The sequence below is a fragment of the Hoplias malabaricus genome, chromosome 11 (assembly GCF_029633855.1).
Source record: "Hoplias malabaricus isolate fHopMal1 chromosome 11, fHopMal1.hap1, whole genome shotgun sequence".
In the NCBI taxonomy this organism is placed as follows: Eukaryota; Metazoa; Chordata; class Actinopteri; order Characiformes; family Erythrinidae; genus Hoplias; species Hoplias malabaricus.
In genome coordinates, this window is record NC_089810.1 from 30120352 (window position 1) to 30148093 (window position 27742).

The 27742-nt window shown below is 40.8% G+C and overlaps 2 protein-coding genes across 2 annotated transcripts; one reads left to right on the top strand and one right to left on the bottom strand.

Annotated features, from left to right (window-relative positions):
- Positions 1-2174: 2174 nt before the first annotated feature.
- Positions 2175-5684, top strand: si:ch1073-459b3.2 (growth arrest-specific protein 1). Its single transcript, XM_066685314.1, has one exon. It carries the CDS (start codon positions 2613-2615, stop codon positions 3390-3392), a length of 780 nt encoding a protein of 259 aa, XP_066541411.1. The 5' UTR covers positions 2175-2612; the 3' UTR covers positions 3393-5684.
- Positions 5685-8868: 3184 nt separating this feature from the next.
- On the bottom strand, positions 8869-27476 carry ulk3 (unc-51 like kinase 3). The gene is made up of 17 exons (XM_066685050.1): positions 27378-27476; positions 26441-26561; positions 25349-25489; positions 24501-24621; positions 23366-23461; positions 22800-22943; positions 21535-21617; positions 21193-21348; positions 19661-19766; positions 18805-18845; positions 18461-18563; positions 16977-17041; positions 16824-16902; positions 14865-14905; positions 12558-12605; positions 11423-11480; positions 8869-10380 (listed from the first exon to the last, which is right to left on the bottom strand). The coding sequence occupies exons 2-17, from the start codon at positions 26531-26533 to the stop codon at positions 10364-10366; spliced, it is 1392 nt and encodes a 463-aa protein (XP_066541147.1). The 5' UTR covers positions 26534-26561; positions 27378-27476; the 3' UTR covers positions 8869-10363.
- Positions 27477-27742: the final 266 nt, after the last annotated feature.

Genomic DNA, 27742 nt, shown 5'->3' on the forward strand with positions numbered 1-27742 from the left:
GTTAGCCTGTTAGAATATATTAGTGTGTTAGCCTTGATTTAGAGTGAGTTACACTGAGTTAGAATTAGCTATCTTGTTTTAGAGCCAGTTAACGGTTAGAGATTTAGCTTGATTTATATTTAGATGGATTTGGTTAGCCTTAGTTACAGTGGGTTAGTCTGAGTGTTTGACCCAGACAGCGAGCATATATTGGTCAACTGGCTTAAAAGTTGGCACACCACTGACTGTAGACCACTGCTGGTCCACCATTGAACCACTCAGATTACTGTCCTGTACAGGATATAACTCATTTATAATCTCCTCAAACAGATTTTACATTCAGATTTAAAGTCTTTTATTCTGGAAAACACATTTATACAAATATTACCAACTATGAGAGATAATAATAATACGTATGTGTGATATAAAGTGGTTATGCTCCTGGATTCAATATATTTATAGCAAAACTCTAGTAGACCTCCAAATTTGCCCTCAGTCATTTTTCGTTTTCTTTTAATTGTGTGTTTATTAGCCAGTTTCTCTCTCTCTCTCACCCTCTCACTAACTCCCGCCCGACCCCCACTTCTCAGAGTTTTACATGTCAATAGCGGGGAGGTTTGGTTTAGCGGCGCTTTTCGAGTGTGCGGTGAAAGGAGAGCGCCGTAAAAATATATCGGCGCAAAAAAGCGCCCTATTGCTGCGCCACGGGGCGTGAACGAGCCCGTGGAGTAAAAAGACCCCCGGGTCCTGCCCCTAGAGCAAAAAGACCCCCAAACTCTGCCCCTGGACCCCGCCACAAAGGCGGGGAAACCGGCCAGAAAACACTATTGTTTTTCCCCTATTCTGTGCCCTTCAATACCAGATTAAAACACCAGAAGGGGTGGGAGGGGTAAAGAGAAGGAGAGTGGGGCGAGAGAGAGCGAAGAGACAGTTTATTCTAGGCTTCTTGTTGTTCAACAGGGAATCAGAGAATGGTTGTATTATCCGGAGGCTTGTCCCAGATGTGTAATTAATCCGTTATAATGTTATGTACATTGGACAGATGTGACAGTTACAGTGAGGCAGAAGTGGCCAGGACAAAGGTAAAAAAGTTCGCCGTTACTATGGTACTGAATCACGCGGGTTTTATCCCACCTCCCCCTAAGAAATGGGACGCGTCCAATCACGTGTCAGATTGAAGGGGGAGGGGCGGGTCTGTTTTATTTATATTTTTTTCCGCACCCATATTCATACGCCGGGGGGGGGGGGGGGGGGGGTGTTGTTCAGAGCACCGCCCGCCTACGCTGTGATTGGCTCCTGCTGCTGTCAGTTATAAAGTCTCCAATACAGTAATAAATATATTGTATTCATACAGTCTTCACAGGGAAACCGCTTCTTATTCAACAGAGTATACATTTAACAAAGATACACACAAGAAAACCGCAGCAAATAAACAGAAACTGAACATTAATGCCCACTGTCCATACAGGAGCACTTTATAGCTCTACATTTACAGACTATAGTCCAGCTGTGGCTCCACACACTTTGTTTGTCCCTTTTCACCCTGTTCCTCGACCTTCAGGGCCTCCCACAGGGCCCACTGCAGTGACATTGACGTGGTGGTGGTGGTGTGTTAGAATTTATTGCATTATTGGTAAGAGTGGATCAGACACGGTAGTGCTGCTCGAGTTTTTAAACACAGTGCACTCACTGTCCATTCTGTTAGACACTTCTGCCTCGTTGGTCCACCTCGGTGACGTAATGTCAGAGGCAGTAGCTCATCTGTTGTTGCACAGTTGGTTTTCTTAGCGGACAGAGGACGCTGTGGGCTGGATAATTTGAGTTTGTGGACTCTTCTCAGTCCAGCGGTGACGCTGAGGGGTTTAAAAACTCTAGCAGCAAGGTGAAAGGGTGGGTTCACGGAAATGTGCAGAGCAACATATGGACTGTATAAGTACGTGGTCGTTGGAGCTGATGAAATGAAAATTGAGAGCAGAATGGTAAACTGATTGCATGAAGTTGGTGGCCAATCCGAGAGTGAGGGGCCGAGCCTGAGGGAAAACGGGTGGGAAACAAAAGACAAAACAACGAGAGGCGGAGGGAAAAGTTTTCTTTTCTCTGCGCGGAGAAAAAAATGAGGGAGAGAAGGAGGAGCGCGGAGTAACAGTTCAGCCAAGCGTGCAGAACGGAACTGGGCGAGGAGAGACAAACAACGGACAGAGAGACTCTAACTCGGGCACATGGACGGAGACCTGGGGACCAGAAAGTGAGGAGAGCTGAGCAAAGAGGACGGTAACGGCGAAGAATTCAGTCACACGGTCTGGACTTCACCAGAAACTCCTGGGAACACTTTTTTTCATCTGTCTCTCTCTCTGGAAGTCTCTAAATCTATCTGAGACCTTCTCTTTATCTCCATCTCTCTCTCTCTCTCTTTGTAAGGAGCAAGTGACCTCCTTCTCTCTCTCTCTCTCTCTCTCTCTCTCTCTCTCTCTCTCTCTCTCTCTCTCTCTCTCTCTTTCTCTCTCGGATTGGATTTTACCTGTTGACCACCCTCCTTGCGGCATGTGGATCACTCTCAGATTCACAGCCCTGACTCTGTGCCTGACAAATGTGGACCGAAGCTGACTTTTCACAGTTGGTGTGTATCTGCGAGGATGGATGCCACTTGTGGCCCACCGACGCTCTTCCTCTCTGTGTCCTTCCTCATCCTCAGTTTGCTCTCCATGGCGCTGGACAGTCATCTGGTCTGCTGGCAGGCTGTACTGCAGTGCCACGAGGAGCGAGACTGCGAGCTGGCGTATAATCAGTACCTCACGGCGTGTGAAGGAAACCTGAGAGGGACGAGGCGCCAGTGTCCCAGCCACTGTGTCGGGGCTCTGGTTCGGCTCAACCAAACGTCCAGCGGCCCAGAGCTAGAGACCTGCGAGTGTGGACAGGACGTGGAGTGCCGCAGGGCCAAGAAGGCCATCGAACCCTGCTTGCCTAGAACTCATCCTGGAGGAATGGGCTGCACCGAGGCCCGGCAGCGCTGCGAGGAGAACCCCAACTGCCGGACGTCCCTGACCACCTACCTGTCCTCCTGTGGCCAGCTGTTCAATGGCAGAAAGTGCTCAGCTCGCTGCAAGGCCACTATCGAGGAGCTGCTGTTCATGCCGGACGGCGTCCTGCTGGACAAGTGCATCTGCGATGGAGTTGAGAGGCCATTCTGCGAGGTGGTCAAGGAGAACATGGTCAAGCTCTGCTCTGTCGGAGACAGAGGGGTTTACTCTGACCATGACAGCCTTGATGATGCCTATGAGGACGAGGACTACGAAGTTAAAGGCGAGAGGGAAACGGATGTGGACACTGCAGTGCAATTTTCAGGGACCAAACATTTCTCAAGCCATATACTTCTAATATGGGGGTCATTCTTCCTGAATTTTCTCAGGGTTTGAACACCTCCCAGGCTCTTCCTATGTGTGCCCCAAAGGGGCATCCAAGGTATAATGAAGGTGCTCTGTGAATAAGGATGCATTTCTATGACACTTTTTCTACTCTTGTATATAAGGGCTATGGACAAATGCTAATTCCAGAGGTGTGTAAGGAATTTTGTACTGGCCTGCACTGTCAAGTGTGGATTTTGTTTTACGAAAGATTTAAGCTACACGAACAGGAAACTTCCAAGTTCCAAGAATGAAGCTAAAACTTTCAGCTGTTCTCCGAATCATGTATCTTCAGCCTAATCTCTAGGGGCTAAATCTGTAGCATAACCTCAGTTGCCAGCAGAAATATTTTTACTCAGAAATGTAGAACATTTTTTCTCATAATACTCACCACAAACTTAAAATAGAAGTCAATGGGCATTTGCAGTAGCTTTAAAGGGACACTAGGTCGTATTTTTACATTAAAATTACAGCTTCAAATTTATTGTGATGCTCCACTGTCCTATAATAATGAGATTAGTGCCTTTGACGTTGCTATTCTGTGCTCAGCATTGCAGAATCTGTACAATCTAACTTTTGGAGGAGGGTAGGAGACCACCTTGTACCTCTCTCCCTCACCTCCCATTTGATTTCAGGACTGTGCTGTAAAAATTAATTCCACTTTGCAACTGTAGGGGTAACCCAGGAGCAAAAATACCAAATCTTACCCAGTCTTCCTTTAAAGACAACGTAGACAATTCTGGAGACCTACTGCTCTTATAGACAATAACTCCATTCCTCCTGTTTGTCTTCATTCAGAAGCTCCACATCTTTTAAAGTAGAATGGTGTGTTTAAGTTAGAAACTAAATTTAGCTTACTCGTGACTTTTTTCACTGTCTAATTATGAGGGAAAATCATTTGTAACTCAAGCTGTGTATTTTAGTAGCACTTTCGGTAGGTGTTTATTTACATACAAAATTAGCAGTCTCCTGAATTTGGAGTCACTTCCTCCTTCATTAATGTAACTGTTAAAGCCCAAATAAGTCTGACAGACACTTAGTTTGTTTCCCATTTACAGAGCCAGGTTGTGTATAAACACAGGATTTTTTTCTGGTGTTCACACAGACTGGAGCACTATCAAATAGTGAGGATTTCATAAAAAGTGTATTAGATTAAAATAACATTTTTTAATGATGGCAGGTCAGCCTCCGATGATTGTGGGATTGAGCAACTGCCCATTGACTTTTATTGTAAGTGTGTTTTGAGTGAAGTTTTCCTGTATGCTAAAAAACGCAGCAGACAGGAGTTAGGTGGAAAAACACTGGAGTATTTCTTTAAGCTTCAAGATTTATGGCATTTTAGATAAAGAATAGTCAGTTTGATGAGAGACTATGAAGATGTAAACGGTCTTTTCCCTCCCACTCTCTCTCTCTCTCCCACTCTTTCTCCCCTCAGCTTCTAACCCTATGTTTTGTTTCGCCTCATTGCTGCGTGTGTTTTTTTTTTTCTAAGTAAGACGTAAGACAAACAGTGAACTTGCTCGGTGTATGTTTGCGGATCTCTTGTTGCCCACACGCTCATTGTGGTGACCATTACACTTCAAATATTTGCAGTGGACAGCCAGAGAAAAGAGCAGGTTTCGGGATCAAGTTGTTAAATTAAGTGGAGAGGCTCTTCACAGGCCACTAAAATACACCCCCCCCCCTCCTCCACTTACTCCATTTTCTCTCTCCCTCTGTTTCTCTTGCTCCCTCTCTCATTTCACTGAATCATCCCCTGGCATGACCTCTTTCCTCTCTTTTTCTCCCTCCCCCATTCCTAGAGGAAATACTTGATCCCTCTCTGTCTTTCCCTCTTTTTCTCTCTCTCTCTCTGCTTCTGAGCCCGGCCATTGTTTGTGCTCTAAACTAATTGGGTGTTATGAAATTTCTCTTGCACATGGAAAGCTTGACTGATTGCAGATTTGATTAAAAGCAACAGAATCCCTCATTTTATAACTTAGAAACTTCTGCTGATATTTTCGGTCTTGTTCGGAGGGAAGGGACCTGAATGAATGGTCTGTTCATAGTCTCGTCAGAATGACCAAAAAAAAAAAAACCTTCTTTCCTGACTAACTCCCAAGACCTTTCCCAGCAGTAGTCAGCGGTCAGCTAAATTTTAGATTGAAATCTCTCCTATCTTCATTTAAATCAGGAATAACATTAGGAGAGTTAACATTTAAAGTTCTGACAATAGTTGAACTGTGCTTTGTTTAAATTTGTTAAGAAACTTGGTCTGTACAGAAAGCAATATATTTATGTTTTGAAAAATATGAAGGAATAAAAATGAATGTGAAATTTATTTGCTGGTTCAACTGTGTTTTTTTCTAATTGAAGTGAAACTGTACAGTATTTTCAGGGCCTATATATATATATATATATATATATATATATATATATATATATATATATAATTTGCTAAAAATGGAAAGTTTCTCTTCTTGGATTGTTGCTAACTGATTAGATAATTTTGAATCTGGTATTTGTATAAATATCTGTTTGGGGTTAAATTGCACTGGATTTAAAAGGCTAATGTGTACATAAATATATTTTCAAACTAAGCTGTGCCAAGAATAGACTTAATTATGTGCTTTCTAACACATTTCTATAAAAATGCACAGCTGGTACTACTAGTTTTAGCTAAGCTAACGTGTCAAGTTTTTAAAAAATAAAAACAGAGTTAGTAGACATATTAGTAGAAAGCTTAAACGTTTTATCCAGAAATCACATAAGAGTCTGTTTGAAACTGTTTAACAATTTGTGATGCTAATAAGCTACTTGTTAAATTATCCTCTTATTAACACTAAGGTTCAGAAAGAATTTTTAGACAGAGCTATTGGTTGGTTGATTACATATGGGGTAATGGGAGACCACTGTACATTTGTCAAACCGAACTTTTAAACATAAAGTCTTCTCAATAACTTAATAACATGTATATGCGTAAGTCTATATTAACTGAGGGGCAGCACAGTGGTGCAGCAGGTAGTGTCACAGTTATAACGCTGCAGGGACCTGGAGGCTGTGGGTTCGATTCCCGCTCTGGGTCTTTGAGGAGTGTGGTGTGTTCTCCCTGTGTCTGTGTGGGTTTCCTCCGGGTGACTGTCTTTGAGGAGCGTGGTGTGTTCTCCCTGTGTCTGTGTGGGTTTCCTCCGGGTGACTGTCAGTGAGGAGTGTGGTGTGTTCTCCCTGTGTCTGCGTGGGTTTCCTCCAGGTGACTGTCAGTGAGGAGTGTGGTGTGTTCTCCCTGTGTCTGCGTGGGTTTCCTCCGGGTGACTGTCTGTGAGGAGTGTGGTGTGTTCTCCGTGTCTGCGTGGGTTTCCTCCGGGTGCTCCGGTCCAAAACATCCGGATCCAAAAACACACTTTGGTATTGGCAGCTCAAAAGTGTCTGTAGGTGTGAGTGTGTGAAGGACTGGCACCCCCTCCAGGGTGTGTTACCATCTTGTGCCCAGTGATTCCAGGTAGGCTCCAGACCCACCGCTTACCCTGAATTGGGTAAGGGTTACAGACAATGAGTGGATATATTAATTGATTTGAATCTACTTTCTTTTCAAATCATATTAAATTTTACTTCTTAGAATAATTAGTGTGTGAACTAATTTTTCTCTTTCTCTTTTTTCTCTTCATCTGCTAATATTGAGTCCTCGGCTCCTAAATTTGATGGTGTGTTGTTGCTGTGCTGCTTTGTGAGTGGGTCACTATTCTGATTTTGACACTTCAGATTATTATTTATTTTTTTCCAATGATCCACAATAATTTTTTTACACTAATCAATATCTTTATAATAGTCCAAAATGAGAAGAACACAGTAGTACACACATCAGCCCCTGTGCCGGCAGTTCTTAGAGATTTCACTGCACTTCTAGAAGAAACACTGATAGTTCTACACTAGATCTTTGAGGTGGCACATTTCTTTGAGCACTGAGCCATTACTTTACCAGAGTAGCAGTACTCTTATGTATATCTTAAATATATATTATGTATTTAGGCTACTCTACCCTTCTCTGGCCTCAATGGAGCTGGGACTAATGGTTTTTGTTGCTGCACTTTAAACGACAATGCTCTCTGCTTTTAAGGAAAAGAGTAGGGGGCTGTTTCCCTGTGAAAACAACTCACTGGAGGCATGCGTCTGAGTTTTGCTCCAAATCTTTCTCTCTCTACTGCCCTGGCCCTCCCCCTCCCCCTCTTTAGCTGTCCCCCTGCAGCCAGCTTCTGGGAACAAAATCAAAACAAACAAAGGCAGGAGAGTTAGGGGGTGGGGGTAAAGGGGGTGGGGTGGGATAACAGGAGCTGGGCCTTGGTGTCTAATTTATTTGGGTGTTGGGACAGACCCATATTTCAAGCCTCACACACACATGCACACAGAGCACTGGGACGAGTTCAGATTTTTAGGTCTAGCTTTGTGTCCCATGGGTACAATGTTCTATTCATGATGGCCACGTCAGTGTAAGATGAATACTTTGTGTGTGTGTGTGTGTGTGTGTGGTATTGATGAGAGCTCTGTGTTCAAGGATTAACCCTCTCAGAGCACACACACACATACACATACACACACACACACATTCTCACTCAGTGCCAGTTGGAACAGTGTCTGGGAGAGAGCCAGAACAGGCCATCAGAGACCCCGGCAGAACTCAAGCAAAATGGGGCCAATTACAGCCACAGTGCTGCTTTGTGAGCGAATGCATGAGTGAAAGTATGAATGTATGAGAGCGCGAGGCAGTGAGAGTATGTTTGAGAATAAGTATGTGTCAGTGAATTAATGCAGGACTGAGAATATTTAGGCTAATCTCTGGTGAGAAGGAGAAGAAAATTCAGGTCAACTCCATTGTTTTTGAAAATTTCTGCATAATTAATTAATGGTTAAGGTGTAAACAAAGTCGTGAATTTTAGGTTCAAGAAATTTAAGAGTAAGTATTGTTCACGTTTGTGGTGATAGGAAGCTGATGTCTGCCACTTAAAAGAACACTAAGTTATATTTTGGAATTCATTTTTATAGCTCACCTGAAATTGGGGTGAGGGTGGGAGGGAAGGAAGTTGGTGTAGTTATCCCTCCTCCTAAAGTTACATAGTGCAATTTCTGCAGTGCTGAGCACACAATAGCAACACCAGAGGCTCTGTTCTCTCTATTACTGATAAATGGAGCAAGTCATTTTGAAGTTGCCATTTAAGGAAAAATATTACATATTGATCCTTTAAAACCCCTCAAAGTTATCAAATGAAATTGTTATGAATGCTTGACTCATTAATTACAACCATATACATATTTTGTTTGTAAAGAATTGTAGACAGTTGTATATAATAGGTTTACAGCCCAATCCCAGGGAAGATTCCTGGAGATTTAGGGACACATCCATTTGTACTAAGTAGAGTAGCCATTATGTGTAAAACTGATTAATTTCGGATGTCTTATATAATTTATTGTACCATATAAAGGCACTTAAACACCAGTTGAGGAAAGATCTCTTTAATTAGGTTCATTTGTACAGCAGATATTAAATAAATATTTCCAACAAACAATAATTACTCTGTAAAAATGCTTATACAAACGAGCACAAAAAAAAGCTTCATAAACCGTCTTCACTTTCCAGGGTACAGTACTAGATCCCAAAATCAGCTGTCTGTACATTGACTAGTCTTTGTACCACCAGCAGTAAGTGCCTCATTATAATTTTTTCTGCATGTTTTGGACATAGATATGTGAAGTTTCACAGTGTTTTTATGGCTGAGCCACCAATCTAAACTGTTAACCAGCAGCGCGCGAGGCAGGGAGGGATAAAATACGTTTTTCTTGATGTGTGGCAACCCGAAAGTAAATGCAAGAGCAGCGCAAACAGGGAGGAAAGCCACATGGACCCAAAGCCCCACTTATTCTGTGGACAGGCTGTGGTAAGGCTGTGTGTGTGTGTGTGATAGAGAGAGAGAGAGACTAGGGCAGAGAAAGAGAGCGTGGAGAGGAAAGTTTGAATGGAAAATGCTACAGTAGGATTTAAAGGTGCAGTATGTCATTTCCACCGCCAAAAACATGCCAAAAGTCATGAAACTGATTATCAAGTTAATACTTTGAATCATTTTATGCTCCATAGAGGGGACATTTAACGCCCCTTTTCCACAAGTTAACACAGTTCTGGGGTCTTAATTAAACATCTGTGGCATGCTTTGGTCCTAAATACCACGTGGATCAAACAATTCCCCGTTGTCCACTTTCTCGCCCTGCCCAAACAGCCCTCAGACTGGCTGCTGTTCCTTTTAATGAGGAATGAGCTATAGCTCAGTTCAGCACGAGAACCCAGGAGTGAGTAGCAAGGAGCGGAAGCTCTGAATTTGAATAATTTTGGTTGAGTTCTCTTTTTTTGTTCTTGTTTTCTTTATATTTGATTAGTAGTCTTATGTGTCCATGTTCGTTGTTTGTTTTCCTCCATTTAAACTCGTCATTGGGCTCTCACATAATCACGGGTCCAGCGCTGTGACTGGACAGACTACAGACTACGTCTCTGCTTCTCGGTGGTGGTCATGTTTAAAACACACATGTTTTAAAAAAGGTTTAGCACACAAACTTATCCAGGTCGCTGGGTGTCAGTATAGTGATTGTTTCTTAACATGGAAATTAATCATTGGAGAAACTGTGTGAATGCTCCTTTAGGTAAGATATCACTCACATTTGCAGATGTTCCCTTGCTATTCTTTTGTGTACAGCAGTCAGTTTTCTGGCAATTATAAGAGCCAAACAAAACCAAAAACCAAAGGAAACAAAAAAGAACATACAGTAATATGTAAAAACAGAATTCATATCCTCTCCTAATGCTACGGGCTGAAAGAGCAATAGCCGCCTGATTGGTTGAGGGCAGAAGCAATCACTCCTGTGATCCAGTCAGATTTCTTCAGGCCTGAAGTGCAGGGACATCCACCTAGGACATCTAGTTACATGACTTTTCCAGACGACTCCATGGTGAAATTCAGTCAGTTTTACTGTAGGCAACATGCTGAATAACAAACACAACATAGTCAGGGGTTACACAAGAGTACACACAGTTTGTAGTGTGTAGACATTTCTTATAAAGAATGAACTAACAAGATTTAAGGTTCTCATCCCTCATCATGGTCACATCTTCAGTACCTGGCCTCACTAATGTTCTTGAATCTGAACAAGACAAACATAGGTAGTGTCTGCAGCAAATGGCTGCAGAAATGAGCTGTGAAATCACAACAAATCCTTCAAAATGAGAGCATAGGTACTTCATTTAACAAATGCATTGCAAGTTCAGAAAACTTATGTAACTTCTGAAATGCTGCAAATCCAACCACACCACAATGGATTTTTCCCCCCAAAGGATGCTGGAAGATGCTGCACCGCAAGAGCTACATGATATGTGCAGTGAACCACCAAGTACGGGCAATCGAACAAGAAAAATGTTATATTCATTATAGCTTTGCTAGGTAACATTTTTCCCTTACAACTACAGCTTCAAATTCATTTTGATGTGTCACTGACTTGTAATACGAAGAACAGTGCCTCTGTCACTCCTACTCTGGGCTCAGCACTGCAGAAACTGCACTATGTAAATTCTGGAGGAGGGTAGGAAACTACCCCACCTCCTTCCTACTTCCCCTTGATTTCAGGACAGTGCTGTAAAATTGAATTACACTCTGCAACTGTAGGGGGAGCCCATGAGCAAAAATACCAAATCTTACCTAGTGTTCCTTTAACAATGATTACCATAGTTATAGGCAAAAATCCCACTGTGTTAGAGTTCGCTTCCGTTGTGTTGTAATTGGCTTTCAGAAGTTGTATTCGTATTCTGAACTGGGATCATGTTTTTGAAATGAAGCGAATGTGTTGTAATTTTGATGGATGTGTTTTGGGATTTGGCAGCTCATTTTTATTTTGCAGTGCTTTGGGTTTTCTCTGCCACAGTAGGACTATACCCAGAAATACATTCAATTTTCACAAAGAAATGGGAAAATCTGGTGTCTACCAGCATTGGACATAAAGTGTCTGAAAACCTGAAGCTGTTCCAAACTTACATGTCCGCACAGATTCAGACACAGGGTCTTTATCCACATCTCGCTGGGTTTCTCTGATCTGAAAATGCACACACACACACACACACACACAACCATATTAACCTAGGTGAACTTCTAAAGATTTGCTGCATGATTATTGTGTACAGAACAATGGATTCGGCTTGGCCTTTCAGTGAATTCGATTCCTTTTCATAGGGGACACATTACACACGTTTTCCACAAGATAAAGGTGACGTTCATGATTGTAAAGTATATTTTATAAAATTCAGGTGTTTCCTCACCCTTTTCTAGCTGTCAGAACCTAATCTAAACTAATGTGTTTAAAAAAGCCCCAATGTCAGTAAATGGCTAAAAAAACAAAAAAGTCTTGGTGCTGTGTGCTAGGCTTTCTGTCTCTCTCTGTTCATGGCAGTGAAAAGGCATCTGAACTCCAAACGTTGAAAAGCACAATCAGAGATGAGGATACTGCTCTCTTCCTGCTGTGTAGGTGGGTAATATGGACTAATTTTTGCTGTTTCATATTACTTAAAGTGAAATATCTCCAAATTCAGGGGATGGCTAAAACAAAACAACCTGAGTTATAAATTAATTTCTGTGGTAATTCAAACAGTAAATAAAAAGTTAAATTTCAGCCATGGACAAACAGTGGTTTTTTCCCTGAAACATAATATTCCACCTTAAAATACGCAGAGCTTCTGAATGTAAACAAATCAGAGATGACAGCATTTTTCCCTCAATCATAGAAGGTCCCTTTGAACTTGCCATTCGGTTCACACATACGCTGAAAGACTATTATACAGACTCAGACAAGGAGTTGTGACAATTCTAAAGTGTCTGCTATCTATGTAATAATCAGAACAGTTTGATTTATTATATGGTCTAAGATTTAAGCAGCCCACACTGCCTTAAACTGACTAGGTGGATTTGTTTCACAGTTTGTGGGTTGTAGGAGCTCCAGATCCTGAAATGTATGGTCACATGCACTGAACAAGTGAGAAAATTTAAACATAAACACCAGGTATAACCTGAGTACAGAAATTGTTTATAAATGTTGAAACACTGCTAAGCGAATGCAGATATTACCCCAAATACAAGTGTTAGTTTTATTAAACATACAAAGCACCCAGTAACTTACCTTAATCTGTTCCTTAAGATATTCTGCTCTACTCATCAAACTCTTGATCTGCAGATAAAAGTGTACAGAAAGAGATAATTACAAACAGAAAAACATTTATTTCTTAATAAAAGGAAAAAAAAGTACTGGATCATAATAAGAATGGATATGATTATTATAGTATAATATTACAATGAACTTTGTTTCTACACTCACTGTCCATTCTCTGAGCTCCACCGACTGTAGAGGAGCAATTCGTATTTCTACGGTAACAGACTGTTGCTCTGCATACTTTGTTTTCCCCCTTTCGCCCTGTTCTTCAAAGTTCAGGACCCCCACAGAGCAGGTGTGATGTGGTGGTGGATCATTCTCAGCGCTGCAGTGACACTGACATGGTGGTGTGTTAGTGTGTGTTGTACTGGTAAAAATGGATCAGACACAGCAATGTTGCTGGAGTTGTTAAACACTCAGTGTCACTGCTGGACTGAGAATAGTCCACTCACCAATAATATCCAGTCAACTGAGACCTGTATCCACTGAAGGAAAGCTAGAGGACAGCCAACACAACTGTGCACTCTGACTATACGTCTACAAGGTGGACCAACATAGTGTCTAACTATGTTTAAAAACTCAAGAAGCACTGTTGTGTCTGATCCTGTCATACCAGTTCAACACAAACCACATCAGCATCACTGCAGCGCTGAGACTGCTCCACCAGCCAAACAATACCTACTTTGTGGTGGTCTTGAGCATTGAAGGATGATGAAAATGTCCTAACAACGTATGCAGAGCAACAGATGGACTAAAGGCCAAGGTAAGTAATGATTGATTGTTGTATAATATATATTAGTATCGTGTTTTTTTATTATTATTATTTAGATGAATAATATCAACTGCTTTTGTTTGTTTGTAGCTCATTGACTTACCGTAGTCCTTACATTGCCAGTGATTAAAGGAACACTAGGTAAGATTTGGAATTATACTCCTAGGCTCCCCTACAGCTTAAATTAAGGGGAGGGGGTGTTTGTGGGTGGTTTCTTACCCTCCCACAAATGTTACATAGTGTTACACAGTGCTGAACCCAGACTAGCAATAACAGAGGCTCTATTCTCTCTATTACAGGTCAGAAAATCATTGCAATAATTTTGAAGCTGTAGTTTTAAGGTAAAAATACTACATAGCGTTCCTTTAAATGTTAATAAAGCTGGACAAAATGACTGCAGACATATACCATAACAACAGTCTGCAAACAGCTGGGCTTCAGCATGGACTGTTGCAGATGGTTCAGTAGTTAGAAAACGTGTTTTCAGCATTATCTGCGTTCTCATTTACTTTAATGCCACTGATTAATTTTTGATGTGAATTTAATGATATTTGAGTGATAAGCAATCTTAGGATGCGATTATTTTAAGAGTAAAAACTGTGAGGAACAATAATCACACATGCTTCACGCACTGAAACCAGGGCTTGACAGTAAGCAATACAAACAGAGAGAGAGAGAAAGAGAAAGAAAGAGAGAAAGAGAGAGAGAGAGAGAGAGAGAGAGAGAGAGAGAGAGAGAGAGAGAGGAGACAGGGCTCTGCTTTTGGTTAACTGCTGCATCTGAATTTATTTAAGGGGTCATAAAATTTCAAATGGGAATACTCTAAAAACCACACTTTCATCTTACTCACTCACTCACTCTCACTCTCTCCCACTCTCTCTCTCCTTAAGAAGCAAAATGTTTATATGTAGAATTGTGCAGTGTTTGGACCCAGGCGAATTCCTCAGTTGTGTTTTTAACTACCGGCACCAGTTCAATAACATTCATGAATTATTGGGCTGTCACTATTGATTATATTAGTGATCATTTAATTTCAGTTAAAAAAGACAAAGTAATAAAACTGAAGTTCTCCTAGTAGAATAATACTATGCAGAGGCTTTCAAAAACTGCAAGTAAAATAATTTAGGAAGCCAAATCACAGGCATAACTAATGTTTCCTTAACTAACGTGTCTTATTGTAAGAGAGATGCTTAATCATCATTTAATATAAAATTCCATTAGCGTTGGTGCATTTAGATGCTTCATTTTAACTTTGTAACTGCTTAAGAAAAACTGGCAGGTCCTGAACTTACCAAAACATTATTGCCATCACAACTGGTCATATATATGAGAGATGTCTCCATAAGAGACAATAACAGAGACACGGGAGCTAATATTCTGTGTGCCATTGAGATAGATATATGAAGTCACTGGATTTGTTAACAATGTTTATACAGTGTGTACAATTATCTAAGCCCTTAAGCACTTAAATGATAAATAATCATATATACGCATATTTAACCCACCTCACTATGGAGCAGCTCCCTCCTGCGCCCCTGAGACTCAGCTGTTGCGGAAGAACATAGGAACAGACAGAAAGAGAATTAATTTCTACACAAACCACAGCGCACATTTTTGACTGTACAATATATTACATTCATTTCAGAAGTGTACAGTATGTTTTTAAACTTCTTATATTCTATATAATGCTATACACACACACACACACAAGCCTGCACTCTTCATGCCTGATTTCAAGTGTGGGCTATATAAGGGTATAATCCTCACTTGTGTAAATCCTTAACAGAAGAGAAGAGGCTGCTCCTGCAGCAAAGGGAATAGAAACTATTCGCTATTAATAGCCAGAAGACATGTTAAAGAAGCAGGTGTCTAAACATTTCTGACCATAAAATATAGTTAAACAGGTGGTACTGACTACTCACTGAGTGCAAAGTTTATCTGTTGCTCTGCATACTTAGTTTGCTGGTGGCGGTGTGTTATTGTGTGTTGTGCTGGTATGAGTGGATCGGACACAGCAGTGCTGCTGGAGTTTTTAAACATTTCTGTGTCACTGCTGGATTGTAAATAGTCCACTAACCAACCAGTGTCCTGTGGGCGGTGTGCTGTCTCCACTGATGAAGGACAGATGAGCTACCGTCTTGTATTTTACATGTTCAAGGTGGACCAACAAACACTGCTGTGTCTGATCCACTCCTAATAGCGCAACTGACCATTTTAGAACAGGGTAAAAAAAGTTGTGTATTAACGCCAATGTTTTTTGCTTTATATCAATAAAATTAGAGACAGTCCATATCAGCTGATATTATCAACCCTTTGATTAATCAGTTCAGCTTTAACACCTTCCTAAAGCATCACATTCTTGTCTCCAAGTGAATCAAATAAATACTTCAAGGAACAGTAAGTCAGATTTGGTATTTTTGCTCCTGTGCTCCCCCTGCAGGATCGGGGTTGGGCGAGGGGGGTTAGATATGTAACCTGTCTTGTTTGAGCTTGTTTTAAAAATCAAACACTGGACCCCAAACACTTGTTGACCTTTGGGTTAAGGGGGAAATTGTGGAAAATGTGGAAGAAAACATTATTCGTTCCACTGTTCCTTTAGCAATCGTAAGATCACATTCACAGCTCACAACGCTAGCCCACCCCTGCTAACTTCCATTCATTATTAACAGCATTTTTTTGGCTAAAGTGCTCCTCATGTGCTCTCACTGTGGATTGGGTGGTCTCGAGCCTTCCCCCAGCCCCTTTATCCCCAGGGCGGCTGGCTCGAGCGCTCGAGTGCTTTGAGAGATAACAGTTTTCATTTGTTTCCAGTATTTAATAACAGTGAGAGAGGAGGAGAGCTGCGCTGAATGGGATCCATATGGCAGCGGAACAGTACCACACACACAGCCCTGGCACAGGCTCGTGCTCTCCAAACCACTCACACACCACACATCTGGCTTCCAACTCTCTTTTTAGCAGTCTTTCTAACACTCTCTTCTCTTTCTCCATCTCTCACTGCAAGTCTCCAGAACTCATATTCTGCTTCTCTTTCTACTCAGACTTTTGCGTGTTTGTGTTTTGGGTTCGTTTCACCTGATTTCACAGCATTAACGAGGGCAAGTACTGATGTTGGCTGATTAGTTCTGGATCTCAAACTCATCCCATTAGTGTTAGATGGATGGCTGTAACTCCATAGAATACAGTTCCAGTGCTCCACAGCCCAGTGCTGGAGGTTTTTATACTCCTCTGGCCCATGACTGGCACTGAACATACTGATCTGAAGCTCATGTGCAGCTGTTCTAAAAATTCTCATTTTGTTTCATGGTTTTCTGTGGAGATTCTGTGGACACCAACAGTGTGTGTACATCTGTGATTTAAAATAGCTGACTTCACTTACTATAAAGGTGCCTACAAACCTCCGGACATGGTAGTGTTTATATATACAGAAAGAGAAAGATAGAGACAGAGAGAGAAGCTCTCACCAGCCAGGGCCAGCAGCAGCTCTCCCAGACTCTGCTGATAGAGGTCCAGTGTTTCATAATCCTCCAGCCCACACTCCTCCTGTACAACACAGTTCATTACAACAGTGGACCACTTAGAACACTCATTATACACAGAGCACTGAAGGCCATCACCTTGGCTACAGCAGTAGCAGCGAGATCCAGAGCTGCCAGTAATCTCGGCTGGTCCCTGGACATTTCTGGAAAATAGTAAAGCAAATGAAAACAATCTGACAGTCAGGATGTGGAGAGCTTGACTAATGGTGTAGGAGGGGCCCATATTCAATGACAATATTTCATCAAACTGTGATGTGATGGTTCTTTCATTTCAAAGAGATCATAACATTAAATATTGTTGCAATATTAGTTAGGGTTAGGATTCATTTTGGATATGTATATATATATAAATCTTTAAAGCCTTGCATGGCCTTATTCCTTTTTAATTGTCTGTCTTACTCCATCATAATGGTCCATCATGCAGTTTAAAGTCCTCTGGCTCAGGTTTTATTAGCTGTTCCTCTCTTCAGGCTTTCCACTATGAGTGGCAGGTCTTTAAATGTGGCTGCCCCTTCCTTACGGACACACTACCTCCAACTATTCACTCCTGTTTTCCTATTTCCATCATTAAAACACAGCTAAAAACATTTTTTCTGACTATTTCCAATCCCTCTAATTAATCTTTTTTTTTTTGCCCTCAAATAGTAAAACATCCTTAGGTCATATGAAAGGTCCTATGTAAGGTTAAACATATACATTTATATAAAAGAGCTTATAGGCCACAGAGACTTGTTAATGACCATAAAAAGTAGACATCCAGCACAAACTAGCCATCTTTAAAATCTCCAATTTATAGCAGTGATCACATTTGTTCTCGTCCAACTCACAACAGCAGCTCATAAACCTACGCTGAGGTATTCTGAAGAGGTTGAAATGATATTTGAATCATTGGCTAACAAAAGACTTCAGCGGGAGTTGCAACAAGTGAGGAAAAAATAACTAACCTGTTAGAACAGAGGCATGAAGCCATACGCATGGATGGGTTAGAGAATGAGTTTTGTGACATCACCGGCTACATTTCACTGGGGAGCTATGCTAATGGAAAAGGGACAAGGGACCAGAGCTAAAAGCGTGTTGAGCCGTGCTGAGCCAATTAAGAATTATCAGTCCGCCTATTAAGTTGTGACCTGTTGATATTGCAAAACGTCACATCAGATTCCAAACCGCAAATTTTGCTGCTAGACCTTTTAGCAAGTTATTTAAAAAACATTACTAGCACTAAATCTAGCACAAGCCGTTAGAACACTAGGACTGACCATCAGTGGGAGACAGGTCTCTCTTCCTCCTGCTCACTCTAGTGAACTGTAAAAGCAGGCTACAGAAGGCTTTTGTCTTTTGCCATGACTGCCACAAACCTTATTTATACACTTATTAATTTCATTTATTAAAAGATGATCACAGATCTGGATAGAACAGTCATTCAGTTAAAGTCAGGACCCAGCCCAACATTTTATGATGCCCATTATAGAGTAATGTGCAAGTATCTTGACCTACCTCTCCCCTGTGAAGTAAAGAATAAAGAGAATACTGGTTGTGGTAAGACTGGCAGAAATCTTATTTACCTCTTAACATACTCCTGAATGAGTTGGCATTCTCAAAGCTGATCTTGTTGTCTGACGCCACCAGAGCTTTGAGTTCTTCAGCTCGAGACACATACTGGTTGACCTGAAAGGTTTCAGACACTAGATTAGCCTTTAGCTGGACTCTAACTGCTGTACTCACAAGCTTAATGCCATAATAATCAGATCATCAGAAACACCTGACCTGAAAGGAAAATAATGAATGATCAATCACCTAATTCAGAACATCTCTGAATAAGACGTTTAGAAGTGTTCTGAATCAGGTGATACATCATTTATTTACGACCATTCGTGCTAGGGTCGATCATATATAAAACTGTACTCACCTTTTGTCTAAGAGCCTCTTTCCTCTGCCTATCTGGCTCATCTGAGGAAAGAAAAGATCAGTTTAGACCTATTAAACAGAACAGATCATGTAGAATAAAGGCACCTATTCATGCAAGTGATAAGATATTTCGTTACAGTGAAACTGACCAAATTCATACAGTAAAGGCATGAAAAATGCAACAAATCAGCTTGAAATTCCACCTACAGTGTATCTTACTCTCAGGGGTTATTATAGTATACAGACTTTTTTGTTTTTGGAACGCTGCCCAGGGCCTGATTAAGTCTTCACTTTTTCTGTATTTATGAAATGTCAGGGGGCCCACATTCCGCATCATTCCCTCACGTATACAGTGCATGTACAGCTATACTATGCCAAACTGCACCTAATGTTGATTTTTTAAGTGAAAATACATCTTCACATTTTATGCACAACTAATTTTTATTTGCTCTATGATATATAATGTGAAAATAAAATAAAAAAAGAACATAACATTTTTACCCTGTGCCAAACAGCCAGTACGCTGACACCTAGTGACACCTTACTCAGTTTTAAACATGGCTGTCTCATGTGGGAGACCCAATCTAGGGAGCATAAACTCATTCATTCAGAGTCTATAATTTGACTCTCCATCTCGTGTGAGTTACAGTTTAGAAAAAAAACAAATAACGATAAAAAAATCCTTTGGTAAATAATTTTAGCCACTTATTTTTGCTAAAGTAATGACTTACAGAAATTGAAACTGTGCACCAGCCTTTTAAACTAGAAAATCAACTAAATATGTTATTATTCCAGGGCACCCAAAGCCCCTCAGTGTAGTTATGTACAGAGTGGGAGAAATTTATAAAGAATCTTACAGTGAATGGCAGGTACAAAGTGCTCCAGAGCACTGCAGTAGAGAGAGAGTGCAGCAGCCCTTTCACCCTCCTGATCCATCTGGACTGCCTTTGTAACCAGCTCTTTCTACAAGAGACAGAGTGAGAGAGAGAGAGAGAGAGAGAGAGAGAGAGAGAGAGAGAGAGAGAGAGAGAGAGTGTATTTAGCAGTGGTAAACAGTAATACAGTAATAGTTATTTGGTATAGTACATAAGTAGTTTTGTCATGTGTTTGTACTTTTTCATTTTTGTTGACTTTTTACTTTAACTCCATTACATTTCAAAGTAAAAAACAATCTTAGCTTTTACTCCACTACACTATGAATTAATTTTGGATGTGTGCATAAAATTATAACATGTCTGAACAAATTTTCATGCTCCCCACAGGGAACGCTCCACTGTTAGAAGACAGACGGAAACAGTCAGAGCTCTAAGAGCCTACGGTTTCTCGATTAAAAAAAACAAGTAAAAACAAAGGCAACTGGTGTGAGTACGAGTCTGTAATAATCACTTCTTTCAGTTCTTAGAACCTTTATGAATTAATGATTTGTACAGTTTAGTATTCAGCTGTGTTAGAGCCATATCACGTGGTTTATGGATCTGTATATATAACAATTAATTGCATTTAATGTAAAGAAATTCCTGCTATGTAGCATTTTTTAACTTCTGTCATGAGTCACTGTCATTTTATAAAAAACTTTAACAGAATTCAAATTTCTAATAATTAATTAAACAAAAAAAACATAGCACAATATAATCTACTTCTCGTTAAAGAAAAAGAAAATCTCTGAAATTAAAGAGCGCCAAATATCACAACCCCAGAATATGTCCTCTTCAGAATATACTCTTCAGTCATATCACTATGAGTTATGTGTATCATAAACCCTTCCCTCTCCTCCCCACTTTATGTCATTGCCACTTGGTTCTACTTAATGGGAACTGTTTGGCTTTTATGCTTATGATAACTTTAATAGACATTAGTGTCAAACTATCATCAAACTTAATCATATTCTATTAAAATAATTGGTGAATCAAGAATGACACTAAATTATTTCGAGACTCGTGTTTCAAAAATTATAATAGAATGTTAGAGCCATAATAAATTGTTATTTTTTAATCAATACTTAAGTATGTTTGTTTCCACTAATATTTTACCTCAAGCATCTCTACTTGCACTCAAGTAAATGGTTTATGTACTTTGTCCACCGCTGGTATTTAGCTTGTTTTTGCCACAAAAATCAGAGCTCTCTTCACATTGCTGTGTATGGATGTAATTACAGGCCTTTTATTTATGCCTAAATGTAAATGCATAAGCAAACACGACAAACATATGGTCTAAAACCCTATTATCCTCTCAGTTAGGGTTTGTCGTGGCTCTGCTTGTCATCCAACAGCTGTTTTACACTTGTGCAGCATAGCACACTGCAATCAAACCCTACCAGATCATTAGAATGACTAACAACAAACAAAAGGGTATGTTAGTGAGAGATGTATAAGCACAGACACACACTCACCGCTTTGCCCAGACTCTCTGCACTGGGCATGTGCTCCAGATCCACAAACGGGTGCAGAAAGAACTCATCGAATGTTATCCTTTTATCTGGGGATCTCTCCAGAAGCCGGAGCAACAAGTCCCTGCAGTCCCTGGATACTCTGGCTCCGGCCGGCAGCTTAAAACCAGAAACATGAATCATAACGATTGGTGATGTTCCTCACCTTTAATCTTAATTACAATATTTGAACATTGAGAAACCTTGATGAGTTTAGCAGTAACAAGTGTGCCACCTTGTAATAACACAAGCTAAACTACAGCCTTTTCAGCATCAGTATTACTACAGAACTCTGCCTCAGTTTACCTCGATGGGTTTATCACTGCGGATCTTCTCCTCCAGTTCAGCATAGGAGCGGGATGCAAATGGTGCTCGGCCGAATAAAGCCTCTAAGATACAACACACATAAATATAAATAATGTAAAACAGGGACAGTCCATATATGTGTACTATTTCAGCTTCAAATAACACCCAAACCTGCTACTGTGGTAGATGTATTGGTTTATTTAGATCAAAAAAGAAAAAAATAATAAAAAACTCATCCAAGACATGCTTGGTGTCGGAGGTTTGCTTCTCTAGTTCTGCACTGAAACTATGAGGCTAATGTAGTTAAGAAGTTATGGATCCTACATTTGGTTTAGGCTCTATATATATATATATATATATATATATATATATATATATATATATATATATATATATATATATATATGGGATCTGGAGCTCCTACCAAGCCACAAACTGCAAAATAGAACTACAGTGACAGAGAGTGCGAAGACAATGTTAAACAGAGCAAAACAAACACAAGTGCGGAGAAATAAGTGTACTGTTTAAATGGCGCAGCAGGTAGTGTCTCTGTCACACAGCTCCAGGGACCTGGAGGTTGTGGGTTCGAGTCGAACTCTAGGTGACTGTCTGTGAGGAGTTTGGTGTGTTCTCCCTGTGTCTGTGTGGGTTTCCTCCGGGTGACTGCCTGTGAGGAGTGTGGTGTGTTCTCCCTGTGTCCGCGTAGGTTTCCTCCGGGTGACTTTCTGTGAGGAGTGTGGTGTGTTCTCCCTGTGTCTGCGTGGGTTTCCTCTGGGTGCTCCGGTTTCCTCCCACAGTCCAAAAACACATGTTGGTAGGTGGATTGGCGACTTAAAATTGTCCGTAGGGGTGTGTGTATATATATATATATATATATATATATATATATATACATACACACATGCACACATGCACATGTTCTCGTTTAAAGGAACAGAAGCTGAAACCGGACTTTCTGAACAGGGCATTTTAGAAACGGAAAGAACATTGCTGTGATCTTTGATCCCTGTGGTATTTTGACCAAAGCTTTTCAGCTTTTCACAGACGTTTCATTAAGGCCCCAGAACTGTTATCTTGTGGTTACACCACTACTTGGCTAAAAAACTATTTGTGTTGAGGTATAAAATTGAAAGGAAATTTGCTTACAATATTTATGTTTGAGTCTACATTTAGGTCAACTTTATTTCGAGAAAACAACAGGGTTTTTTTGCTTTAGGTTTGAGATTCAGAACAAAAACAAAACAGCAAACACAAGCCTCTCTTACCATAAAGGATGACCCCTACAGACCAGAGGTCTACTCTGGCATCATACTGTCTCCTGCAGACTATCTCTGGAGCCATGTAGAGTGGAGAACCCCTCAGAGCGCTCTGCTCATCCCAAGGAGACATATACTGAGCAAAGCCAAAGTCTGACCACAGGGAGAAAATGAAGATGATAAGCTTACAGAGCAGAAAAAACATCTGGAAACAAAATCTGTAATCAAATAAAACCACTGCATACACTAAAACTACTACATAATATTACAAATTTCAATCAGCTTTTTTCCCCATTATCCTTTTTCATGTTATGTGTCTGTACTAAATGTATGTTAAGCAAGACAGGTCCCCCCTCCCCCATGTACAGGACCCATTCTATGGAGCACAAACAGGTTTATACATGAACACATGAGAGCTGCATGTTCATTAATACTGTTTTGTTATTTTCAGAGGCGCCAATGACCTTCAGCTCCACTTAGTTGACAGTAGATCAGTTCTTATTTAATTTTAAATAATTACAAACATCTACATCGGCACATCTGCATAACTGTGAGGACTCAGATGCTGTGATTACCTGCAAGTTTCAGCACATTTCCACTCAGAAGAATGTTCTGTGGTTTGAGGTCCAGATGCGAGATGTTCTTCTCATGGAGGAACTTCAGAGCACAGGCTGGGCACAGTGTAGAGTCAGAGAGGCTTTAAGAACAGAGCTAACACAAATCTCAGTGATCACAACTGCTTCTTATATAAGGTTCTGTTCAGTGTGTGAGTTCAGTGAAATAAGCTCTATGTTGTGTGCTTTTGGAAATGCCAAAGCAAGATTGTTATCATATAGAAAACTGGCTCTGATTTTGATGACTGTCAAAGACTTGTCCAAGACTCAGAACAGCAGCTCCATCTGCTGGACAACGTAGGTTTCACAAATGCCAACACAAAACAACACTTTCTAATAACAGTATGGAGCGGGACGGTGGCGTAGCAGGTATTGTCGCAGTCACAAAGCTCCAGGGACCTGGAGGTTGTGGGTTCATGGGGGCTCATGTTGTGGGTGTGTTTTCCCTGTGTCTGCGTGGGTTTCCTCCAGGTGATCCAGTTTCCTCCCATAGTCAAAAATCACACATTAGTAGGTAGATTGGCAACTCAAAAGTGTCCATAGGTGTACGTGTGTGTGTGTGTGTGTTGCCCTGTGAAGGACTGGCGCCCCCTCCAGGGTGTGTTCCTGCCTTGCGCCCAATGATTCCAGGTAGACTCCGGACTTACCGTGACCCTGAGCTTGATAAGCGCTTACAGACAATGAATGAATAATAGTATGGAAAAATAATTGGCTTCATTGACTTTTTGTTGTGTCACCTTTTTAAAACTAGATTAATTATACTAATAATTATTATAGTAATAAATAAAGTTCTATCCTATTGCTAGGTCTTCCACAATCACTTGATGCTGCCATAAAAACAGCCAGCAAGCCTCTGTTCATTTGACTGGATCTTAACATTCTTGGAGGAGAATACTGATAGTGCCAATGTTTAAAGAGAGGCGCCTCCTGAGAGCACTTAAACACATTTAACAGCAGCTCGACTGTTATTCTGCCGTCAAAGAAAACTCTTTCATTTTTTTTCTGTATGTGATAATGGATTTCTCAATGTGTGCAGCATTTATACCAACTGCAGTGCTTTGTGATATTTCAGATCTTTCTAAAATGATTTTCTGACCTATCTGCTGAAGGAAACGACGAGCCACTCTCTCGGGCAGAATCCTTCGGCTCCGGATGAAGCGTGATAAATCTCCACCTGAGCACCACTCCAGAATCAGGTAGATATTCTCATTGTCCCACTGCAGTGCACGCACACACACACACAAGCCCACATTAGGCATAATAAATTACTTGCATTTAAGCCATATTATTACTTAAATGTAAACAGATTTTTATTTCCACTGAAATGCGGTTGTAGTAATTTATAATTTGATACATTAATAACATGAGAAAAGAGGGTAAAATATATATATATATATATATATATAGACATATTTAAAATAGCAGCAGTGCAGGCAGCCTGGCCGGCTCTGTGTCAGACTCTGAGTGACAGCTGAGTAAATAGGTAGTGGCCTGGTATTGCGTAGTACCCCTCATTATGTTTCCATCAATATTAAAGCCGTTACCTTTCCTTCCTAAACACATCTGCCACACACCAGTCCTGAGGGTCGAGTTGGACTAGGGGTGGGCAATATTTCATTCTGTTATTGTTGATAAATTTGCTTTCCTGGGTATAAGATGGAAGTGGTCAGCAGGTCTAGAACATCCAGCATGGATTGTAACAAATTTAAATATAACCTTCAGCCGTACACAATAACTGCGTAAACAGCATGGAAACGGGTTTTACACCATTTACTTTTAACACCAGTTACCTTTTTACATTTTTATGCTGTAATCTTATTTTTATTAATTTCTGTTTTTGCAAGAGGTATGTGTTTTTTACTCAGAAAAAATATATAGTTCTCCACTTTGAACTGATTAATATTGATTAATATTACACAAAAAGAAAATGCTTTTTGCGTGTACCTGAAAGTCCTTAAACTGCACAATATGTGGATGGCGAACAGTCTTCAGGATCTCAATCTCTGTCAGAAGGTTCTCCATCGAAGTTTTGTTGAGGGTCTTCTTGCTCACCACCTTCACGGCCACCGCCTCTCTGTTGTCCGTCTAAACACAGATATGTGTGTAGTAAAAGCCAAAGTAACTAGACGTCTGGAATTAATACTGAATATTTACTATACTGAGTGTGATACTGAGGTTCTGACTCTTGTACAAACATGTTAAGGGGGGCTAATCTATGACAGCATCTGTTAGCTCCTGGTAATAGTTGTAGCATCTCTAGAACAGCATTTAAATAGCCGTCAAGGATCTTATTAAGCTGCAGAACCAACTGTGTGACTGTACAGTCTAAATGCTGGTGGGTTTTATACCCCATTTGCATTTTGGAGTAATATATATATATATATATATATATATATATATATATATATATATATATATATATATATATATATAAGGCCAGTAGTAACGTGGTTACTGCCTTTATTTGGAATTGTTAAGACTTGCTGACCATTGGCTGTAGTTGAAAATGACTGATATTTGCCCCACCCACTCACCCCTTTCACTGGTTCTCTGGCCTGAAGCGGATATAAATGGATCAGGGTCTCACATATTCAAAAAACAGTACTGAAAGGTTGATGTGAATCAACCACAGAGGGGTTGAGCTGTGGCTTGAGACAGTTTTGCAATGGTATTTGGCTGCTATGGTAAGACAGTACCATTTGATGCTAGGAACTTACCTGCGACACAGTTTTTTGCTGTGGGTTAGTGACATGTGACAGCAGTAACAGCGGCTTGCTGCCCGCATGGGTTTAAAATAGATTTACTGAAAAAAGGGGTTTGGGTGGTCTTTTGGGTAGTTTAGTGTAAATAAACATTACTACATGTCACAAGTATTTTACATTAAATCATTCAAATTGTGAGACTATTTAAGAAAACAGGATTTCTGAGTTTAGCCAGACAAATTAAACCTAAGGTCAAGCTTATCCAATAGGTAACAAGCTGAGGATTCAAGTTCAGGCTTAGGTTGTGGCTAACTCTGAAATCCTACAGACCTACCTTCCTGTAGGCTTTGTAGACCATTGCATAGGTGCCACTCCCAAGTCTCTCCGTCAGAACGAAGTCAGAGAGCTTGGGTGGAGCAAAGGCCATGATTCCCTGGACAGGACACACCCACCAGCTAATCAGAAGAGAACACAGCAGTCACTGGATCTATTTATCATTACCAACAACACATGATTTTGCTTTACACTAGATTGTAGAACATGTCTGTGAGGATTTGATGGCATTCAGCCAGGTCAGGTGCTGATATTGGATGATTTGTTATGCATCAGAAACACCCTTCTACTTCATCCTAAAGGAACAGGCTGCCCATTGCTCCACAGCAGGGAGTTTACACTTATTGCTGAGTTATGGCACTGAGGGTGGTGTTATTAGGCTCATGTGCAGCTGCTCCATTTGGTTTCGTACTAAGAGGATAAATACAACATCCAAAATGGCTGCCCCGTATACAGTACTGATAAGGGATATTTGTAAACTTCTGGATAGGTAGTGAGACTGTATATGCGCAGTGCATTCTGGGTATTGTAGTTCGAGCTGGACGACAACACAAAAGGGACACATTCACAAAATACACAAAATTATTTCAGGGCTGAGATACGAAGTGCTGTACTGTTGTGCACTACATCACAAAGTATGACACATTAAATTGCAGTTTTAAGGTGGAATGGCTCCTTAAATCACAAGGGAGCTAAGAATAAACCCAGAAAGACCAAAAGTCCCAGAAGAAATGTCTTTTATCTCTTCCCCTGTTGAACAAGCTCGGCCTTCTCGGTGAGTTTAACCATCTCTGAGCGTTTAAATTAACTCTGAATTCCCGCTGTGTGAAAGAACCTCGCGCCCCTGAGCAACAAATACGACTCTGTCGTGTACCGATTCTGTTATAGCGGAGTGGACCCTGTGGGCTGTTAAACAGCGAGTACTCAGAGGTATTTACCGTTGCCTTCCCGGTCAGTTTCTGGAGGGTCCACTGCGAGGACCGTGGGGTACCATCCAGTGTTTTCTTCCTGTGCATGCTGGTTGACAGCTGATGACGTCAGCGCGTAGTAGGCGGCGCTCCGGCGCCCTCTGGCGGACACGGACACTGTTACCCGGACTGTACACCACAGAGTCCTACCGGGTGCTACCTAGAGTTTCCCACATGTTATTAGGTTGGCCACATAACATAATACGTCATTCCCACGCCTTAATTTATTTTGAAGAGATGTAATTTGCAGGGCTCTGTAGACATAAGTGAGTCAACACTTTATTTATCTAGAAGGAAGTGGCCGCTTCACTGTATCTAACTTATTACACAATACA

Excerpts from the sequence above, each read along its gene's own strand:
- si:ch1073-459b3.2 (XM_066685314.1), top strand. The coding sequence starts at position 2,613 with ATGGATGCCACTTGTGGCCCACCGACGCTCTTCCTCTCTGTGTCCTTC.
- ulk3 (XM_066685050.1), bottom strand. The coding sequence starts at position 26,533 with ATGGCCTTTGCTCCACCCAAGCTCTCTGACTTCGTTCTGACGGAGAGA. Across the intron at positions 12,606-14,864 it reads GGGAGCTGCTCCATAGTGAG|ATCAAGAGTTTGATGAGTAG; the intron begins GTGGGTTAAATA and ends TTTTATCTGCAG. Across the intron at positions 11,481-12,557 it reads ATCTTAAGGAACAGATTAAG|ATCAGAGAAACCCAGCGAGA; the intron begins GTAAGTTACTGG and ends GTGCATTTTCAG.